This window comes from Aptenodytes patagonicus, chromosome 3 (genome assembly GCF_965638725.1).
Source record: "Aptenodytes patagonicus chromosome 3, bAptPat1.pri.cur, whole genome shotgun sequence".
Taxonomy (NCBI): domain Eukaryota; kingdom Metazoa; phylum Chordata; class Aves; order Sphenisciformes; family Spheniscidae; genus Aptenodytes; species Aptenodytes patagonicus.
This window is the reverse complement of record NC_134951.1, coordinates 104,961,896-104,981,417: the sequence shown is the minus strand read 5'-3', so window position 1 is coordinate 104,981,417 and position 19,522 is coordinate 104,961,896. Positions and strand designations below refer to the sequence as shown.

General features: G+C 36.6%; 1 protein-coding gene across 1 annotated transcript in view; it reads right to left on the bottom strand.

Annotated features, from left to right (window-relative positions):
* Window positions 1–19,522, bottom strand: part of SYT14 (synaptotagmin 14) — a 96,865-nt gene that overhangs the window by 10,074 nt on the left and 67,269 nt on the right. The window contains exons 7-8 of the mRNA XM_076334494.1: window positions 3,941–4,130; window positions 774–830 (exon numbers count right to left, since the gene is read on the bottom strand). Of these exons, the coding sequence (XP_076190609.1) occupies window positions 774–830; window positions 3,941–4,130 (247 nt within the window). The remainder of the gene's footprint in view (window positions 1–773; window positions 831–3,940; window positions 4,131–19,522) is intronic.

The window sequence follows — 19,522 nt, the reverse complement described above, 5'->3', positions numbered from 1 at the left end:
GAAAAAAAAAATAACATTGATGTGCAGTGATGATATCAAAACAGCCAGAATGAAATGCTTAAGAATAATCTCTGCATGGATGTGGCTCTCACTTCGGGCTTTCCAATTTTATTTATTTTAAAGACCAAAATGTAGCAAAGTGTATTCAAAGGTAGAAGTTTACACAATACAAAAAACTTCTTAATTCCTAGATTCATGAAGGAATACATTTAATACACCTTTAAAGAGAAATAAGTTTTTGCATCATTCAATATGGTTGTTTAAAACATAGCTTGTACAGTGCTCTTAGGAAATACATTTAAGAAGCTGATGCAAGTAAATGTGGTTAGCACACATTGGCTGTTAGTATTCGGGTATAAACCTTTATTTGTAAAGCTCTATTTTCATTTGACTAGAAGCACCAAGCCATGTTCCTGCAGAAGGATGCGCATTTCCTGAATTTATAAGATTGATTTTAAGAAATATAAAACTGTATGAAACAATCTGTTTTTTCATTCTTTATTCCTGTCATATTCATGTTAATGAATAATATCACTAGAAGATTGGAGTTTATATAAAAAGAAACACATCGAATATTTTCACTTTGCAGGTACACTGAAATCCCAACATCCATAATCAGAGATAAATGCAACTTTTGCATTAGAGAGTGCCACAAATAATAAAGATACACTTTTATAAACCAATATGGTAGGCAGCCGTGGATAGCTTTACTGCTGGCAAGTTTTCTTTTGCATGAAAAAGACAACATCCAATTAGTTTCTACAGGAACTCACCTCGGATTATATAAACCTGTCCACCTATCAAGTGTTTTAGACAACAGAACAGTCCGTCTGACAACAGGGGGTGGAAAGCAGTAAAAGAAATAATGACCAGATGTCAATAGTTGGGTGAGAGAGGATCAAAGGTTAAAGTTTAAGAGGAAATACTATTCACTGGAGTGGAAGAACACAAAACCTTAGTAGCACAGATCAGAAAAAGGATTGAACGAAAGGATTGTTAGGTAAAATTTAATGAAATGAAAATTTTGTGCAGTTTTTGTGTAATCTTTAACAAAAATTACACCTCTTACATAATGGGTTATCTTAGCACTAATAGCTACTGGGTTCTAAAGCACACTAAACGTAGAAAGAATCATGCAAACGATTAGGTTACAGAAGACTGGGTAAAAAATCACTGTATCCTTTTTATCAAACCTTATGCTTTTTCATGCAAACTCCAGCATATTAAGAAAAACTGCACACAGTAATTATACTTCATATATTAAAAGCAATAAAATGAAAAATCACTGAACTGAAAACTAAGCTGGTTTTGCTCTTAGCTTTTATAATTACAGATATTTGATTGTAGTACTTCCATTCTTGAGTAGTGATGGACTTGGGCACGAGAATGACTCTCATCTAATCTCTAAAAATACCTGAGAGATGCTTACATCTGAAATTCAACTATGGGTCTCTATTTAAAATGTAAAGATCTCACTTGTTAAAATCCATGTATTTATGGATTTAACATGTGTTTGCATGCATACACACACATGTGTTTAATGTGCAAAAGCTCATACCCCGTTTCAACAAAATTTTAAAGGATACTAAGAAGCATCTCTTTCTCAGACAAAGTATTAACTGTCACACAGGGAAACGAAGACACATTCTAACATCAAATGTTACTGCCTGCAGGATTTGGCCTATTTGCCTGTACTTAGTTGCTAAATGAGTTACTATAGAACATAAAAATATGCAGCAGAGGAGTACATACTACCAAGAAGCAGAAATGTAGGACTAAATCCGTATTTGCTGCAGAAGCATTTCACAAAAATTGCATAGGTTCACAACTCCTAGACTACAGAAAGGATCGCATGTGGGAAAGAATTGCTTCCCTTTCTAGCACAGTTTCTCAAGACCTGAATGAAAACTGACCTGTGCATGTACTTTGCAGCACTTCTCAGGATTTTGGACCACTGATGCTCCAAACAACAAATCTGAGCAGAGCGTTTCATCATCAACCCTACGGGCCTTAGTTTTCATTTTGTGGAAATGATGGCACAGAGAGAGGCTGGTATGTGTCCACGATGCAGTTGACAGGCAGTTAGGAAATGGCAGTGGTATGCACCTGGGTCCAGGAGTTTACAAGAAGGGGCTGCCACTGCCGGCGGGGGAGGGAGATGGCATAAAACAGCCCACAGGAGAAATCTGGATTCCACAACATTCTGTGCATGGTCTTACCAGACCTAGAAAGTGCATTAGTTTCCAGCTTTCTAGAAACAACAGAACTCCAAACCTGCATTTGCCTGAACAGAACCGGACTATTATTATTATGAACACCAAAACTTCCCCCCATCCTTCGCAGGCGATGACAAAAGGTAACACACAAGATCTTGTGTGTTACCACAAACTCCAAAAAGGTTAGACAGAACATGGTATTACAGGGCTATGTGCCATGTTCTATGCTGCTTTCTTGCAATCTGAAGCAGATTTTTGACCCCAGTGACACACACAACTGTTAGCTAGACAGCATGGGCCCACAGAGCACATTTTGGGAATTAACATACCAGGGAATGAACATATCCGTCTTCAAAACAAGTACTGAACCCCCATCTAACTTGCATATTCTAAATATTAAGAAAAACTTGGCTTTCTCTAGAGATTCCAGAAAGATAAGCATAAGCCACCTACTGTTTTTTGCTTTAAGGAAACACATAGTCCCTTCTCTCCAGGTCTTCTCTCCTGTTCATTCCTTCCCCCACCCCAGTGCCCTTGGGCCTTCTTGGCTTTCCCCATCTATTTCTATGCTTTGTCTCCAAATAGGTGACTCTGGGGCAGCTACCTAATTATATAAAAGTATTAGAGATTCTTCTTTCGCCTTCCTTCTCTGGCCATGTTAACAAAGTCTGGCTCCATCAGTGTGAAAAGTATAGAGAAAGCAAAGCAGAGTAAGGCTGAGCCAAATGTAATGAACGAATGGAATAAAACATGGGTCAAGAAAGAAAGAGGACATCATCAGTCTCAAGTTGTTTGGCTTACTTCCTAAACTCTGAACACAAAGTGAGATGTGCAAACCACTTATAAAATGTTGGCAGCCTGCTACATAATCTAGTAGTGTCAGAGAATCTGCTAGTGCCATACAAATCTGGATATTAAGAAACAGAAAGAGGGGCTAAAACCCGAGCCTCCAGACAAAATCAAGAGGAACAGGTAGGTATGTCTGGCTACAACTTAAGTAAATCAGACTCATCATCTAAAAAACAATAAAAAACATTTTTAAAAAAGTTTGTTACTGAACTTTCTCAAGCTATATCAAAGAATTAGAGACAGTAAAAACATTCTGCGTGTGTGACATTCCATCTGGCTCCATTTTAAAAGTATATAAAGTTCACAGATATTTCACACAAACGTATTTTTGAGCAAATGCTTGAACACACAGTTCAAGTCCTTTCCGATGATGAACATTCCTTCTGCACAGTATATACGCCAAAGGTCTCAATTTGTTTCTCTGTTGTCTTCACTGACATTCCCAAGCTACATATATTACTACCACATAAGCAATTCAAGACGGCAGTACCAACCCCTCTAGGAACAGGAATAACTGTTCAGAGTGTTTATATTAATATTAGCTGGCATGTACTTTCTCTTTAAACACCAACTTTTTATTCTTGGCCTGTGATGTGAGGCATTAGTAATTTAGCAATTAATCATTATGATAAAGGTAATTTATTAGTCAGTCACCATGAAAAATTAAAACAGTCTTGTCAACTTACAATTAATATTTTGAATTTTAGATTTTTGCTATTTCCCAACTGACTAGAAATATAAAACATGAAACAGATTAGTTGATGATTGCTCTATTTCATTTTGATTGGGTAAGACTAAATGATAGGATTGAAGTCCTTGCTACCGAGAGCCCCACCAGTACAGATGCATTAGGATGAAAAAAGATTTTCACTCACTGGGTGGTCTGTTCGCTGCCAAGTTTTTGAAGTGGCTGCCTTTTATCACTTCTGCTGATAATCTTCCAGTTGTAGCGTTATAAAGGAGGCCAATAAGGATTTCTGGAGCTGAGCCATGTACCAGAGACTGACAAGAGGAGGTACTTTCACTGCAGGACACTTCTGACATGCTCATTTGAGAGTCACAACCCTGTAAAACAGATAAAAAGTTCTATGTATTTTATGCAACGATGTTACTGGGAAGTCAATTTTTAGAATAATGTACAGAAAATTAGGAAAGCAATGTACTGACAAGAACAGAAGTTCCATTCAATCACCCAGTAAGAAATGTACATCCTTAATATATCCTCAGTTCGCACATGTTAGAGGTAACAAAGACTAAAGCGGTCCGGAATTAAAATAGTTCTGAGTTTTGTGTTTCCGTTGCTGCATAATTCAGGAGAAATAATAGCTGAAGATGAAGAGCAGCCTTTGTGGTCCCTATTTACTTCAATTACTAAGATAAGACCTGTAACATAATTTGTCAGCATCCTGGAGAACATTAAACGTTGGATCTTTTACTTTCCAAAAATGGAAAACACTAGTAGAACTTTGAAGATAATATAATGCAGGAAATTCTTATTCATCCTTTGTAAAGGTTATTCTCTAGACTGAGAATTTATGAGTAGCAAAATAACAGAACACATGCAAATAGAAAAATGCACTCTGTCTAGAATAAATTAGCTTACAAGGAATTTAATTGATCCAGGGATACAGAATTGCAATAGACCCTTTGTCTTGGGTGGGAGAGGAAGAATGCCATACTAAGGCTCAGCAAGTGACGCTTTAATTTTCACTCCACAAGCTTCCAAGGAATTCAAATCTCTCATGCAGTCTCACCATGTCACATCTTTGACGGGAGCTTCTAATATTAATTTTTATCATTTTAACCCCCCATTACTGGCCTTAAAAAAAGAAAAAAGTTAGACTAATGCTAATCATACCATAGTTGTTCCTACTTTCATTTCTTCATTTCATATACTGGCACATAGAGTTGTACCACTGAAAACAAGAAACTGGACGGAATCTAGCCAATGGCAGGGCAATTTGCTTGGTAGCCGGGAAGAGACTTTTGAATTATCAGTACATCCCTTTACGATTCTCTCAGAAAAAACATAAATTGGATCCACAGATTTTTCAAATATGGCTTGACTCATTTGGGAATCTGGCAGCACTCTTTCAAGGAGTCATGATGATTTTGTGAAGCTGATTCTTCCAGATTCCAAATGTCTCTATCATTTCCAGCAACAGCTGACATGGGCGCGAGATCAGTCCTAAAACCTAAATAGCACAAATCCTCATCAAGATAAAAGTTAACTTTAAAAGCGAGTAACTTAATCTGACATATAAAGCCCAAATGCATTACAGAATGTCAAATTATAGAAGACATGATACCTACAAGAAGAAATGATGAACCTACAATAATATCCTTCATACTGACATTTTAACTAGTTCTTCTCAATAGAACATTTCCAAGAAGTCTGGCAGAAGTTTCAAGTAGCAATCCAGTTCCTCATTAATAAACATTCACTGTTGTTAGCAAATGTATTCTTACTACTAAAGAAGGACCTCAACAAAATTCTCTGATTTCCATCCCCCAAGCTGCAAATTCTGAATTTTAAATCTTTGGTTATTTCTCCAAAAGTTCTTTATTCAATTCCAAGAATAAATTTCAAATGGGTTGCAAATTGTAAATTGTTGAAAATGAATTACAAGTATACATTCGTTCTCTGGTTCTTGGCACTCACAAAACAGGAAACTTTTGATTCCTAACTTCAGCAGCAGAATACAAAATGGAAGGTTTAAAAGAAAGATGACTTGATTCAGCCGTCACAGTACACACTGCACACCTGAAAGCCTCAGCCTGTCACAACTGCAGCTATTACTTAAGTTTTCTGGTCTTTTAAAATTGTAACACATTATCCCTATGGTGCTTATTCATCTTATTATTTTGTTGGGCCAGGAATTTAACCACGGTCAACCTGATACTGTTCAAAGCTTAGGTCTCAAATTTGATTGTGATCATGCTGCAAGTCCACAAAAAAGACATAACACAAAGCGAGCAGCTGGGTAACACTCCCTCGCAAACCATCAAAGGGCTTTGACATCTGTACTGAGAGAAGGACACGGTAGCACTTTTTCCTAATTGTGACTTACGTGTACAGTTTACTGATGTTCTAACAGGCACTCGGTCTAAATCAGTTTATGACAGTTAAACTGATTACAGTGGGTACCAGAATAAGGTTTAGAATGCTAGAAATAGGAAATAGTAAATGAGTGATGACTGAGAGGGAATGAGTCCTGAAGTACCTTGAAAAAGAAGACAAGTAGCTTCTGTGTGATATAATAGAGAAGGGGGAAAACAACTGAAAAATGAAACAAATGTGATATTACAAAGTTACATAAGGATGGGCTAGAAATATCATTCCTTTACAGCAGAACCCTGAGTGGATGTGAGAAAGACAAGACTGCATTTGTCAAGGCCAAAGAAAAGGATCTCACCAGCTGAATGGTGGGATAAGAAGACCAAGGTGATGCTTCAGGTCTGTAAATGGATGGAAATGCAGCTAAGTGGCTGTACCTTAGAAGTGCTGCACAGAAAGAATTGGTAGGTGTAGCTTTGATGAAAATCTGGAGAGAGGGTCTAACTTAAATGTTTTGCTACAGTGTTTTCTAAAACAAAATATTTTGCCTTTAAGACAGGTGGCAGGTTTGAAACAAACAAAAGCATGTTGTTTAATCCTTAGTGTATAATAAACTTATGAATCTCCTTCCTCCAAAAAGTTGTGGTGACAGAAGTTTAAAGACATTAAAATAAAGCAACCAAATTCACTGAAGAAACAATCTAAACAATATTTTATTTTCCATTTCACATTAAAAAAAAGACTCCAACCCATTTTGTTTCATGCTAACCCAAATGTATTTGAAAAAATACTCTGCTTTTCAGTTATGAACTGGAAAATCCTAATATAAAAGAAAGTGAGACGTTAAGAAAAAAAATGAAGCAGTGAGGTGAGGTGCGAAGCAGATTAGAAGACAGACTGATGTTACCGGGTAAAAACAGGGTTAAACGACATAAACCAAAGTATAATTTCTGTGTCTATGATACGGGAGAAAACAGAGAATTTGGGGGTAAGCAGGCAAAAGACATGAGAAAAAGGGGAAGGTGAGGTAGTATTTTGTCAGTTTTCTTTTGAAAGAAAACAGAAAGATCCTATGAGGAAGAGAAGAAGAAACGGGAATCAGGGAAGGTAAGGAGACAGCTGAGATCAACAGGGCTCAGATCAACAACTGAAGAAAGACTTTTCATTGCAGGACAGTTAAAATCAGGGATACTGAGTATTATTAGATGTCTCCTCAAAAGTATTTTCTCCAGCACAGTTTATTGTTCACATAGGGGAAACCCATTCACTGTTTTAAGTAAGGTATTCTGTGATAATCACGTCTGTTGGTAAGTAACCTGACTTTGTGTTAAGTCCATAAGCTGCACTAGAATTGAAAATAACAGGTTTTCAAGTCTCTGTTCAGAGGTTTTTTTCTGTTTACATAGTCAAAATTCAAGAGTGCTAACAAACTCATCAATAAAAAAGCAAGACAAGAAGTTACATTTTTACCTGCTCAAAATATAAGCTTCATGATCACGTGTCAAATTATAAAATATTAACACTGAAATTGCTAATTGGTACAACAGGAATATAAACTTAGCTACAACGAAGCTTTCATCTCATGACAACATTACAGTGCTACCAGATGCTTTTCATTGCCATACAGATCTGCATTCAATCTATCTGTAAATCTATCTGTAGGCTACTTTGATACTGTAGCTTCACTGTGGGAAACGTACTATTTAGACCAAAAGTTACTATTTGTTTTAAATAATCTGTCTACGTAAGTTTATTTTTATAACTCTTCCCTCTCTTCCTCTATAAACATTGTGTGTATTTTAATAAGCAGGGAAAAAAAGGACTAAGTTCCATAATAGCAAAAGCCTTTCAAGGCCTAGTAAGAACTGTTGTAAAATCTTAAATGCAGATTTTTAAGAACTTAGATGAACAGTCAAGGTATTGATGATCTGGCCACAGTGCCAGGAGCTGTCTCTTGAGGTTGTCTCCAGGATATTAATGCTAAATCTCTAACCTATTTTTGTCAATTTAGCCATAACAAAAATATATTATTAACAGTAAACACAAGCAAAAAAACATTAGGTAAAGTCTATTCCAAATATTTGGTTCAAAGGTCTGTATTACTACAGTAAATTACAAATTTTCAGCTTTTCAATTTTATAACACAGAGCTTTGCGCAAAGGACCTAAACCTTTCCCATATACACCGCAGGATAGTACTCTGCTACAAAGTTAGGTGGATTTTATTTGATCAACCCTTACAAGAATAGGTGCTTTTGACTGGATTATGAGAGTAATATGTGTTATATTCTACAAAACCTTAATTACTAATTCTCCAAACTATTGTCCTTGATGACGTCTTTGCATATATCATATAGTGAAGAAACATCACTTTTCAATAAATATATAATAAAAACATTCCCATTAAGTGGTATTTGTATTTCACCTGTTCCTATTGTACAAAAGTTGGCAATCAAAAAAAGAACGCTCTTTTTTCCCTAGTGCCAATGGAAGTGAACACATATAATGCATGATGTCAGACCTGAACCCCTAACAAGTATTTTCAATAATCTTTTTCTCTGCTCTCTGACAACATAGAGAATCCTCTATTTGCAACAATGATAATATATGTAAAATGTATTTATTTGTCTTCCTGCACCATAATTCCATGGAAACAGGATATTTGTGACTTACATATTCATCTCCTACTGTTGTTTTTCTATACCCTGAAGTTCTGCTTATAAGTTCTGCTTATAAATTCTGCTTTTAAGCCAACTGGAGTTAATCACAGGGAATAATGTGGCCATGCTCTGAGGGCAGTTAAAAGTTCATTTTCCTCATTGCACAGGTTAAAATCATGCCTCTGTAGGCTTACGAAACAAGAACATCTGATTCTCTTGGCTTTTCAAAATATACACAGGAAAGATGAAACCTTGCTGACAATCCTTCAGCAACAAAAATCTGATTCACAGCATGTTACTTGTCAAAATGTCTTTCTCAAATTTTAAATGTTAATGTTATACCACTAATCTCTTAAAGAACTTTTTTGCACATTACTTTCTTCTACTTCTGTATCAATAAAACTGAGAGGTTAGGGAAGGAAATTTGGATCCTAGTAGGCAAAAGAGGGAACTGAATCCAGGTCTCCAACATTTTAGATAAAAGTACTCATCTCTCTTCATCACCAGCCCAGTGCTGAGCCCTGAAGCTACGGTTCCACTTTGAGGCAAAGGCTTGCTGAGGTGATGAAAGCACTCGGGCACCAAACAGGCTCCAGACCAGCTCTTAGCCTGCAGCCCATCCCCGTCTTCTGCTCTGAGAGCCAGAGAGGAGGTGAAAACTGAACCTAGAGGCTCCACATCTCTCATTATTGGCATAAGCACTAGATACTTTATAAAAACATGTTTCAAAGCTAAAATACTTTCCAAAAAATGTCAAGATCATTCCTGGGAAAGAGAACTTAAACCACCTGAAGAACTCAGCCCTGAAAACAGAGGGATGTAAAATAATTAGGGATGTCAAAGAACGGAGCTTTACAATTTTGAATTCTGGCATCTAAATCCCACTTACGTGCTATACTGGACACTTTGATGCTTTTGCAGAGATGTTTGCCTCAGTTCCTCATCACTTCTGCTTCTGTTTCCCCTAACTCATGGAAGAACTGTGAGGATCGATACACTTGAAAAAAGGAAGTCCTCAAAAATACGAGACTCATAATAAAACAGTTCTTTAAACTAAACAATTGATACTCTTTCTGTATACTAATACCTGCTGAAGTATCAACTTTTTGTTTCTAAAGGTAGAACTCAAATGTTACATGATGCTCAAAACAATATTAAATGTTTGAAATATTCAGGTTATTAAGCTTAATAAGAATGAAATTTAGCAAAGATGTTGCAAAATAAGAATTAAATGAAGAAGCAATTGCCAAAAAGGTCTTTTTTTTTTTTTTTTTTAAAGGTTTCTTTCTGTACTGTATACCACTGTCATTTTGAGGCTTTGGCAATTTTAAAAAATACCTGATTTTAAATGGTGTCAATCTGGATGTTCCAGGGGTTTGGGGTTTTGGTTTTTTGTTTTGTTTTGTTTTAAAGAAAACCAATACTTTTGAAATCGTACAAAGCTACCTATCTTCACAACATGTTAGGGAGGAAATTTCAATTCCTATTGTAGCTGGCTGTCCTGTATAGTAAAATTAAGAGAACACACAGTTATTAGTATTTTGCTTTAAACTAACAACCTGAACTTGCAAACATTGAAACATATAGTTTTAGGCATCTCACAAAGATTCAAGTTTAGGAAAGCATTGTTATTTATGACAGGTAATTATCTGTTTTTTTTGCTTAATAGCTTCCTTGAAGCACTTCCAATTAGGTATAATGTGCATTTTTATTCATGTAGTTAACACTTTACTGTATTAATATCTAAGTCAACTTCAATCACAAACATGAAAGTAAATATTCTAATAATATTTCCATTATGCAACTTGATTTTAGGAAACAAAACATATTTATTTTGGGTAGAATGGCATGCTTTAAAAATTACCAGGATTTCCTATTCAAAAATTCCAATTTAAAAATCTTTAGCAAATAAATATATTCAACACTGATGTTATTCACATCAAATATGGAATTGTTTTGATTATTACACTACCATTAATGTAGTTGAAAATCAGATTCTCTGAAGTGATAAAATTCACACTTCTCATCAAAAGATTCTGCTTTACCTTGTTTTTTACTCTCAACAGAAAAAAACTTCTGCATGCAGAATTTTACAAAACACATTGTTTTCTCACAGATGAAACACTGGAAAATGGAGATCAAATGAAAAATAATAATTCTTTCATTCACTACAGTCAAGGGACTAAAACCTTAAAAATTCTATGCACAGCTTTAATTTACCATAGATACTATAATGTACAGAGTTATAAAACCTCCTTAGATACATGATGATACTATACAAATTTAAATTTTAATGTAGTTTAAAATTAATTTATTTTAATAAAATTTAAAACCTTTGTGGGTTTTCTAATAAGAATACAGTATTATTAAAATAAGGTTTGTTTTCAACTTTGGCACACCATAATTTAGTCATAAAATGAAACTGACAAAATAAAATGTATATATTCTTAATGACGGCAAAACAACATTCCACTTTTCTGAAAGATTTTGAACAAGTTCACAGCAAGATTTCTGTGTTGCTTTTCATACTTCATGAGAATTTACTATTAGTACTTTGTGTCTAGAAGTTTTTAAAATTATCAGCTCTGCAGAACAAAACATTAATTCTCTACAGAAAAGGAAACATTTTAGGTTTTCCATAACTTCTATTTGTCTGCATTTAAATTATACCTTTGGCTTCCTTGCCACATTACGAAAGGTCACCTAGTTGTTCCATAGACTTAATGGGCCTGCAATTTGCACAGCAAACCCGAGCAGCAGTGCAGGCAATTGGAAATGAATGTACAATGGAATTTACAGCATTTACAAAAGTGCTCTGTTTTTACATTGCAAAAGTCTACCAGCTTTTTATACAGCCATGGGCGAGGGGAGGAAAAGAGGCAAGAGGCCTTTTATTATAGAATTCTGTTTTCTGAGATAAGACATGTAGCATAAAGAAACATTCAAGCACTAAAAGCTGTTAGATGTTTGTGCTAGCAATTTAGTTAAGAACATCTGACACAAAATGCAGACATTTTACCTGCACTCCTGATGAAGCTATGCTAACAGCTCCTACCCAGACTCACTCACACCTCCCCCTCTCTTTACTCCCTGTCAAACTTGTAAGACCATGGAGATGTTACTGTGGGACAGCTTCCAAGACCACAGACTTCTCTAAATGACAATGCTCTGTCCAGATGGAGTTACTCTCTATGCTCATTGGGGACATCGGTGACAAATAATTTCATTTTTCTCTTTCTCTCTTGATTACACTCTTTCAAACTGGGAAAAGAGAAAAAGATTCAGTGATCAGACGGTAAGCATAATTTAGGAGTAGTCAATCTATCGACTAGTATTTGATTGCATAAACATTCATGCAATTATTTTTCACAATGAACAAATCTGTAACATTAAAGGTATGTTTATAATGCATTTGTCAGTTAAACTATTTGCGATTAACGGTTCACCCAGCCCTAATTTAATCTGCTAGTGGTACCCCTTTTGATTTGTTCAGGTCACGTTTAATCTCATGATCTGAGGATCACCCAGGTGTTTGCAGTTGCAAGGGATCTGCTTCAGTTCTTAGAGCTATCATACACACCACAAAGAAGGGCAAGAGGTGGAGATAAGCTGGATTCTCCTGGGGCCAGCTGACAGCTGACTAAGCCCAACAGAAAGACAGGAGCTGTGAAAGATGCAGCTCAAGGTCAGACAATATGAGGGCCAAGCCTGGCAAGAGGCTAACATACTAAGACTAAAAGGATCCCTTGCTAAAGGCACCCTATGAACAGAAATGTTTATCTGATACCAAATACAGGCTGCTTGAATATACAAAAGAAGCGATGACCCGGATATCCTCAAGTCTGAAATGAAGAACATTAATGACGAACACTTACGTTATACTGCAAAGCATAGAAGAAGAATCACCCAGTAAGTAAACCAAAAACTAAAAGTTCCACAAAAGTGTAAGTTATAAATTTGCAGACTAGGTAACTTCACCTGTTTGTGCAACATCTCTGATTAGGATTTCCCCCAATGGAAATAAATTGGAGGAAAACACTGCACGTGCTTTTGCTGAAGGGTGCTCAAACCTGCAAACAGAACTGTTTCTGTGCTTCTCCTTTTCCTTGTTTCCTTGAAAGACAGTAACAAAAGTGAGAAGATGTTTGTGTGTACACATACATGCAAACAAGAAAGAATTCAAATTATAAGAAAATAAAATAGTTGGGAAACTCAGTATCTCTTCGGGAAACAGAAATTTCAGTTGGATTCATAAGTTAAAGAATATATCTCCACTGAAAATGTTGCTTGAGGAAGATTTAAGCAGCAGCTTGTAGTCTTCAAAAGTGGAAATTTCATACTAGTGACTACCTTGATAATCTTTACTTGTAACTCCTACAAAGCCACTTCTGGGAAATTTACACTATGTTTTCATAGTATGACTATCTTCCTTACTGCTCTTTGAAATTGCAATCCAGGTTGGGAGATCATACTTATGCCACAGAGAACGATAGTCTGAGAATCCCACAGATACCCGATGAAATTCTCATTTTTCTAACTTTATGTATTGATGAGCTTTTTTTTTTTCCATTTTATTTTTTTAAAGATGATCAAAACTAGAAATACGATTCTAGACAGTATGTTTGTCACTGATGGACTGGCTTTCCGAGGAAGTAAGAGTATTGCTCAAGAGGATTACTTTGATTTAATCTAGAACAGTCATTCACAGCCTGTCATTTGACTGAGGGCATTTTAGAGACTGAAAAGCATCATCACACACTCAAAATAGTAATACCATGTCTGAAACATAGTTTCCACTACTTGCTGATCCAAATATCAAAGACTGTGGGGATCAAACCGAGTAAATAACTTTTTTCAAGCAACTCACTGATTAAAGGCAAAAGATACCAGTTTTTAATTGTTATTTTACTCAGTGCACAGATATTAAGATAGAGACAACAAACAATCTTTATTCTGGATACGTGACCAACTGAGGATTTTTACAAATAGATGAAAATCTTTACATTGCTGACTTCAAAGAATTCTCCCAGTTTATGACAGTTCTGGTCAACTTTATGAAAGTTCTGGTTTTGCTAATGTGTTGAAGAAAGCCCTGGTGTTATGCTGGCATTTTTTTTCAAACCTTTAAATACCTGAAGACCAGGTGGACTTTGTTAACTCTGCCATGGCAGTGGCATGTACATTCAGAATGCTTTGACTGTCAACATTGGTCAGCATATCCCAGAAATGGTATGTAAGTACCACTTTGATAGCATTTTTATTAGCTCTATTATCCATGACTGTCAGCAATAACTGGAATCAAATTATTCTTGTATCTTACAAAAAAGTCCAGCAATAAAGGCTAGAAATGCAACCTAATTGAGAAATGTGGTGGATGTACAAGACTCAACTAAGGGCTCTCAGAACCTCCTAAGAATTCAGAAGCTTGTTTCCAGAGAATTAGGATTTTTCATCTGGAAAAGCTTTATACTCTTTAAATTACTGATAGAACAGGAATCACAACCCTAGCTAGCCTAGACATGGCAGAATGACACACTTTGTTGCTTTGTGGAAAGCCTCCTGAACTGATCTTGGACTTGATTTTCAATGGACAAACAGCAGCAATATGGCCCACGCCTACAATGGTATAAGGCAGACCATTCTGATGACAAAGATCCTTCTCTTGATCACAGTGGAGATAGCGAATAACCCATGAAAGGGCTGAAGTACTGAATTTAGTTACAGAGTTTAAAGCAACTTGCAAGGACTATTGCCTCTTACTCTGAATTCATTCAAATAACTGGATATGAATTTCTGTACAGGTTGAGGAAACATTCTAGCATTTCTGGATAGCTCACTCGAGAGGCTTGCTCAGTCTGTGACAGAAATAACCGTATCACCCTCCATGACAGTAATCAATTATCAAAGCCAAGCAGCGTATGTTGAAACTGGTCAACCATTTTGCTCCTGAGATGACAGAATGGCTGCAGTCACCTGAGACAAGTTGTGATTGTAAAAAAAAAATTCTTGAAAACTATCTAAAAGCGTTCTACAAAGTATCAAGGTTATTCTATATGGGACTGAAACAGTCTCACAGTCTCAATGCCTAGTCCAGTGCTTCTTGGATGAATACACTAATTATATGCCAAAATTTGCCATGAATGATTAGACATATTTACATAAGAAAAAATCACGAACAAATAGCACTGATTTGGAAAGCCAATTAATTTTTAACTGTGACAACTGAACTTATCTAGTGGGAGGTCCTTATCATCTGGTCGGATTCTATTTAAGTTCTTGAAACTTGCATCTGTCAGAACAGTGCAGACACAATTGTCTTTGGGTTCTCCCCCCTCCCCATATCCTGATGAAGACCTGAGCAGAGAGCGCCATGGGTTAGCGCTTATCTTCTCAGCTGCCAGGAGCAGTGCTCAGGGAACACCACACAAAGGCAGACAAGTTCAGGCAGCCATGAGAAGACAACGGCTGCTGCTTGCCGATACTGCCATGAAATCTTGCACAACCAGCCAAACACAGGGAATCCACTTCATTTGCCAAGTACTGTCAAGCTCTCCTGCAGCCTCAGTAACATGATCACCATTTTCCAATCACCTAATAATTTTCTTCAAAGAAATCACAAGAGTCATCTTTCTTATTGTGTCAAAGGACTAATTCTGATCTTCCATGTTTTACACCACTAACTCAATTGAATTCAGCAAGCTATTCCTGAGATAAGAATGTGCTCAGTTTTTAAAGATAATTGCCCCTTACTTTGATGGACATAATTTTTACAAGCTAACTGAAAGCATTTATGCACCATCACATAGGAACTGATCCTTTAGGTAGACTTCTAGTTAAATAAAAGACTATGAGCAAAATCTTTGAGTCTTTTTTTTTCCCCTCTAGACAAGTCTTAGTCTTTTTTTTCATTAGCTGTTTTAACGTATTGTACTGGTAGCTACTATTTAGTAAAGATATGTTTATACACATGAATTTTAGTATTCAGCCTTCCAAATATGATCCTGAATAGACTATGCCATAAGAACACAGTAGTAAAGTCACCAATAGGCCTAAAACATTAGGATTTCCACAAAACCTGATAGCTCGACTCTATAATGGCCAAGAATTCACAAGAAAGAAATGCCACTCTGAAAGCTTTTTTCTGAGTTTATAAACCGATAAACATCCATTAGAAAGAATACTGAAGATGTGCCACACAAAGGGCAACATGGAACAAATGCCTTAAGTGCAATGCATAAACCAACATACACTAGACGATTAATCATCGTCCTCAAAGTGGACGTGCGTGTGCAAGAGCGAGCATTTTTATACACTGCATGCATAAATGCCTTCACTCAAAAAAACTATAATTAAAATAATTTTTGGACACTCTGGATATTTGACCTGGTTTCGGCAGGGATAGAGTTAATTTTCTTCCTAGTAGCTGGTACAGTGCTGTGGTTTGGATTTAGGATGAGAATAATGTTGATAACACACCGATGTTTTAGTTGTTGCTGAGCAGTGCTTACACTAGGCAAGGACTTTTCAGCTTCCCATGCCCTGCCGACTGAGAAGGCTGGGGGTGCACAAGAAGCTGGGAGGGGGCACAGCCAAACTGGCCGAAGGGACATTCCATACCATGTGACGTCATGCTCAGTACATAAACTGGGGAAAGCTGGCCGGGGGGGGCCGCTGCTCAGGGACTGGCTGGGCATCGGTCGGCAGGTGGTGAGCAATTGCACTGTGCATCACTTGCTTTGTGTATTATCATTATTATTATTACATTATTATTATTTTATTTCAATTATTAAACTGTTTTTATCTCAACCCACAAGTTTTTCTCACTTGTGCTCTTCCAATCTCTCTCCCATCCCACCAGGGCCGGGGGGGGGGGGGGGGGGAGGGGGAGAGTGAGTGAGCGGCTGCATGGCGCTCAGTTGCCGACTGAGGTTAAACCACGACAATATTTATAGTAAATATAGACAAAATAATCCTTTAAGCACGTATGAATGTCTACACCATCCATTCTTTGTTATATGGATCACATCTGGGAGTTCAGTATGTTAGAAATGGAGAATGTTATAGAAAGAAAGAAAAATAAATTTCATTCTCCACAGCAAACATCTTGTTACTGACAATACATAATGAACAATTACTAGATTTGCTTAGCAGGAAGAGGTGTGTTTCGGTCATTGAAACTGTACTTTCAAAATCAATCAAAAAAATCTAAACCATCATTGTTTATTGTTATTCTACACCAAAAAGCAACCTATGGGATGGTGAAGAGGATTACGCTTGTTTTTTTTATCTTTTCCAAACAGATTTCACTCAATAAACTGCTTATATGTTTTTATAATCACATCATACTGGAGGCTGTTGTTCACTGTCAGGAAAATTTCTTTGCTTGAGAAGAACGAAGAGCAACTAAAAACAGGTCCACAGGGATTGCTTGAAGAGTAATAAACAACATCACAATGGATTCTAAACTCCAAGGCGGGTGAACAAAAATTTGTCTACCATTGTAGAATAAAAGGAAAATTTCTCTAAAAGGATCAACAAAGGTCTTCCTAAGCAAACTATACTCAGACAAAACCACAATGTACAGCCCTGCTATTAACTTTTGATGCAACGGCCACTTTCTAGCAAATCTGAAAGGGACACTCTCAGATCACAGTGACAACCGCACTCTGGCTAGCCCATATTGGTTCTGTTGCTTCTGCCTCACTCAAACATACACTGAACTTGGAAGGAAGGCTGTGATAAATAAGGAGGCTGAGGATACTGTGTGAGGAGGAATTCCCTGTTATGTGGGAGAACTGCAGCAACGCAGGACTGTTAAAGACAAACGGCAATAGGACTTGTGGATAATAGCTGCTAATGCAAGATGTTATATGCAATGTAGGAAGGTGAGGAGCAGGGTGAAAAGTTGGGTGAGAAAGATCGTCTGTGAGTATATTTGTAAATTTGAAGCCACGTGTAGCTTTGAAACCTGTTTAAGGAACATACTAGTATCATGTACTCACCACGACACATACTTATCCACATTTTAGGGATAACCAGAGAGTTGCAGGCCCGCTCATGTGAGCGTGCCACTATGTTTCAAAGGCACTGGTCTTGCTGGTCTACCTTTGACCAGATTCCCTTGTGAATAGCTTTAAGGTATGCCTGAAAAAATACTAAACTTCAGAGGATAGGAACTGTTCTTATACAATCAGAAGGCAGATGATTAGCTAATAAAATACATAAATATAGTATCAGGCACAGAAAGAAGCAAATAAAACACATTTCTGCAGAAGAGATTAGCATAGATGTTTCAATGGATTAGGAAGTTTCAGTGACAGAAGGTATATTTAATATATAAAATCCATATAATGAGAAGCAGTGGAAAAAATAGGGCAACTGTCATGTGTCCAAGAAATATCTTCTAAAAAAGCTGTCAAATATAAACACTTCACAGCCACAAAACACTCTGCAACTGTACAAGGCAAATTTAATTCAGAATTTACAATGTACCTCATCATGGATTTTATAATTACAAAAACCCCTGAACAGCTGGATCTCTCCAAATTGAAACAACACTTACCTTCTCCTGTTAAATAACTCCTGCCTAGCATTTATGATTAGTTGGACATAAAGATTGTTGTTGGTTTATTCTAGCAAAAGGACAGTTGAGAAGGAACATGACCAATGCGTATAAATAGACCCAGAGGCAAACACCTGAGAAGGGTAAGAACTAATTAAGCTCAAGGACCATGCTGGCATAAGAACAAATGGTTATAAATTGGTCATGAAGAAATTCAAGTTGGAAATGAAACAACCTGATGTTTTCAGATGAAAATTCACAAATTTGTGACCAGGATGACCTGGCTGTCTGCAATAACAAGGGCCTGAACTCAAGTGACCCAGGATGCCGCCCCCTTCCAGTCATACATGCTAAAATCACAATAAATTTTAACACTCTTGCAAAATAACTATATGTTAAATTCTGTAATAGATCTAGTCACTGAAAAAATATGATATAGGCTATAAATAAAAATAGAAAAATACCTATAATCTCAGATGTGAATGAATTTTCAAAGTTTTAAAAACTGATTTGCCTAGTTTCAAAAAAACATGGACCCTCATTCAAGCTATTAAGACTATGAAGGTTCCTTTCCAGCAACAGGTAGGGCTAAGATAAATCTGCCTAAACCCCATTACAGCAACAAACTTTGGAAGATACTTTCAATTCCTACCAATATTCCTTATTCTTGTTCCTTCCCCCCAAAAAATAAGGAGGAGAGTTAAATGCAGATACGGCATGCCTTACCACTGCAGAAAATAAATAACATTCTTATCTTTGATGTCTTCTGGAATTTGCTTTTATTCTCCCTGCCACAAAAGCTCAAGAAAATAATACAGAAGAATAACCAATGCACATATGGAATATACCAATCAATCAAAATCCTGGCCCATTCATTGGCCTTTTTCACTGACTTTGGTAAATTTTAAACCAGAACCTATTGAAAACACACACAAATTTAGCAAGTACTTTTAGAATATTCAATGTTTTGTTTCATGGGGTACTTTTTTCCTAGCTGTGAAACGAGCAAACTCTGCATTAGGAAAGTTCACAGTAGGTAAGTGAACCGCTTCATCTTTGGAATAAGGAATCGTAAAAAAGCTGTTCTATTGTCAGTTGATCCTCCATCAGATCCAAGTTCTAGTCTCAGCTTTTACTAATTCTAATTAATGTATTTTTAGTCATTAAATGCCATGGCA